General features: G+C 41.9%; 1 protein-coding gene across 1 annotated transcript in view; it reads left to right on the top strand.

Annotated features, from left to right (window-relative positions):
• Window positions 1–2,366, top strand: part of LOC103604338 (piezo-type mechanosensitive ion channel component 2-like) — a gene marked incomplete at its 3' end in the record, with an annotated part of 102,556 nt that overhangs the window by 91,841 nt on the left and 8,349 nt on the right. Inside the window, exon 18 of the mRNA XM_008588897.1 lies at window positions 2,155–2,331. Within this exon, the coding sequence (XP_008587119.1) occupies window positions 2,155–2,331 (177 nt within the window). The remainder of the gene's footprint in view (window positions 1–2,154; window positions 2,332–2,366) is intronic.

Raw genomic sequence — 2,366 nt, 5'->3', positions numbered from 1 at the left:
CTGAGAGAGCTCAGACAGAGAAAGAGAGGGTTAAATGACACGCTTTCTTACAAATTCTAAACGAAAGGCAGACATAACTTTTCTCAATCATTCTTAATGAGTCTTGAGAATGCAGTCTTCTTAATAGACGTCAAAGTAAATAAGGGATCATAATCTGGTCACCCGTGTTCATCCTTCAGGTCTCAATGCAGATCTGATGTCCTCTGGGCAAGCTTCCCTAACCCTGGGTTAGGTGACATGGCTGTGCACTCCCACAACAGCTCGACTCGCCCCAGGCAGGGCAGTCATTCCATTACGCTGTCATGGACTGGGTGTGTACTTCTCATCACAGTATTCTGTGTGCTTCTTGACATGTTACCTTGAACCTAGTTAGGACTTACTAAAAGTTATCTTTTCTTCTCTTTCCCCATCACTCAGAAAATTAAAATTTCTATTTAAATTAATTGTACTGTTTTTATACTCAATGTCCTAAATACATGATAAAAGAAATAACAAAGAGACAATTTCACAATATCTTTAATAGGATTTAACATCCAAATTGACGTGACATTTGCTGATCACTAAGGAAGAAGAGTCAATTAGCTAATCAAATTATTTTGTTAAATTGTAACATTTATTACACTTACGAGCGCTTTGTTTACAGAGCACTTCCACATACAGTATTTCTGTCATCCTTAATTAATTCTGTAAGGCAGCTCTTCTTAACCTGATATTCTCAGGGAGGTCCCTTGGCTTGGACAGTGACAAGTAGTTAAGTAGAAGAGTAGCAGGTAACAAACTGCAGAATTAAATACTGTCATGCAGTCTCCATATTTTCTTGTTTTACAGTTTTGTAAGCCAAACAGGTAAGCATACCTCTCACAGCCCATGGTGCTCAGCACTTGGTACAGGTTCAGTTTTACCAATTGATTTCATAGTATTATTTTTACTTGATAATATTAAATGTCCCTAGAATATTATTTTAACAATATTCAGCATAAATGAGTATTTTCCATGGCTGAATAAGATGGTAGTGCTTCTATACTGTTCAATGGACTATTAGCTATGGAGAATCAGTAGAAATGGGAGACATCGGGCTGGCTGGTTAGCTCAGCTGGTTAGAGCACAGTGTTATAACACCAAGGTTAAAGGTTCGGATTCCCATACTGGCCAGCCGCCAAAAAAAAAAGAAAGAAATGGGGTACAGGAAGACATTTAGCCTGATTGATAAACTCACACGCAGCCCAAAGCCAACAAGCTAACATGCTCAAATTCAACTCATTGCCCTCTGTCCTTAAACCTGCTCACCTCTCAGCTTTTCCTGTCTCAGTGATGGCGCTGTCATCTACTCAGACTTCCAAGCAGAAACCTGGGAGTCATCTCTTACATCCCCACCCTCCACCAAGCCAATCAGTCATCAAATCCAGTGAATCTTATTTCCCGTGTCTCCAAGGCTACTGCAGCAGCATGTGAACTGGTCTCCTGACCTCTAGTCTAACCCCCATAGTGCACCCTCCATTCTCCAGTTGCATTTATCTAACTAAGATGCAAATCTTACCTTCAAATTCCCACTGTAATGCCTTTCGTGGCTCTCTGCTTTCTGGCGAGTGGATTTGTCTGCCATAGCATGGTTTACAAAGCATCTGTTAGCAACTGGCTGCTATGCATCCCAGTCTCACCTCCTGCTGCACTTCACTCTTTCAGCCCTAAAAGTTCCAGTGGTCTGTAGTCTCCTGTCCCCCCATGCTGTTCATGCTTTCCTGCCTGGCCAGTGCATCCTTTACCTGGAATGCACGTCTCACCTTTGCTGGCTTGGATCAGCTCAGGCATCGTATCTTCTTGAAAATATTTCCTGAACCTCCACGTTGGACTGGGGACCCCTTCCAGATGCTTTCACAGGAGCTTGCTCATATCTGTAGCTTAGCCATTGCTACATTATATTGACATTACCTGCTTATTTACTTTCTGCCATACAAGATTTAATGTTCTCAGGGGTGAAAACATAACTCACTTACTAAGGTACTCACTTACTAACCCTGCACCAAGGGCAATGCCTTGCACATGCGACAAACTCAATTCAACATTTGCTGAACTGAGCAAAAAAGCTTGTCGTATTTTGTGGATGTTACGCCATATTATGTATTTTTGTCTCCATTTCTGATTTTATGTTTTCAGGTGTCTCTGTTCAACTATGTATTTTTGATTTCTTGGGCTTTTGCTCTGCCATATGCCAAGCTACGCCGTCTGGCTTCAAGTGTCTGCACTGTCTGGACGTGTGTGATCATCGTGTGCAAAATGCTGTACCAACTCCAAACCATTAAGCCTGAGAACTTTTCTGTTAACTGTTCCTTGGTGAGCCTCAATGATGGGGGGACTTTCCTGACTGC

Source organism: Galeopterus variegatus, unplaced genomic scaffold (assembly GCF_000696425.1).
Source record: "Galeopterus variegatus unplaced genomic scaffold, G_variegatus-3.0.2 Scaffold5091, whole genome shotgun sequence".
Classification (NCBI taxonomy): domain Eukaryota; kingdom Metazoa; phylum Chordata; class Mammalia; order Dermoptera; family Cynocephalidae; genus Galeopterus; species Galeopterus variegatus.
Note: the sequence above shows the minus strand (reverse complement) of the source record. Positions and strands in the feature narration are given on the sequence as shown.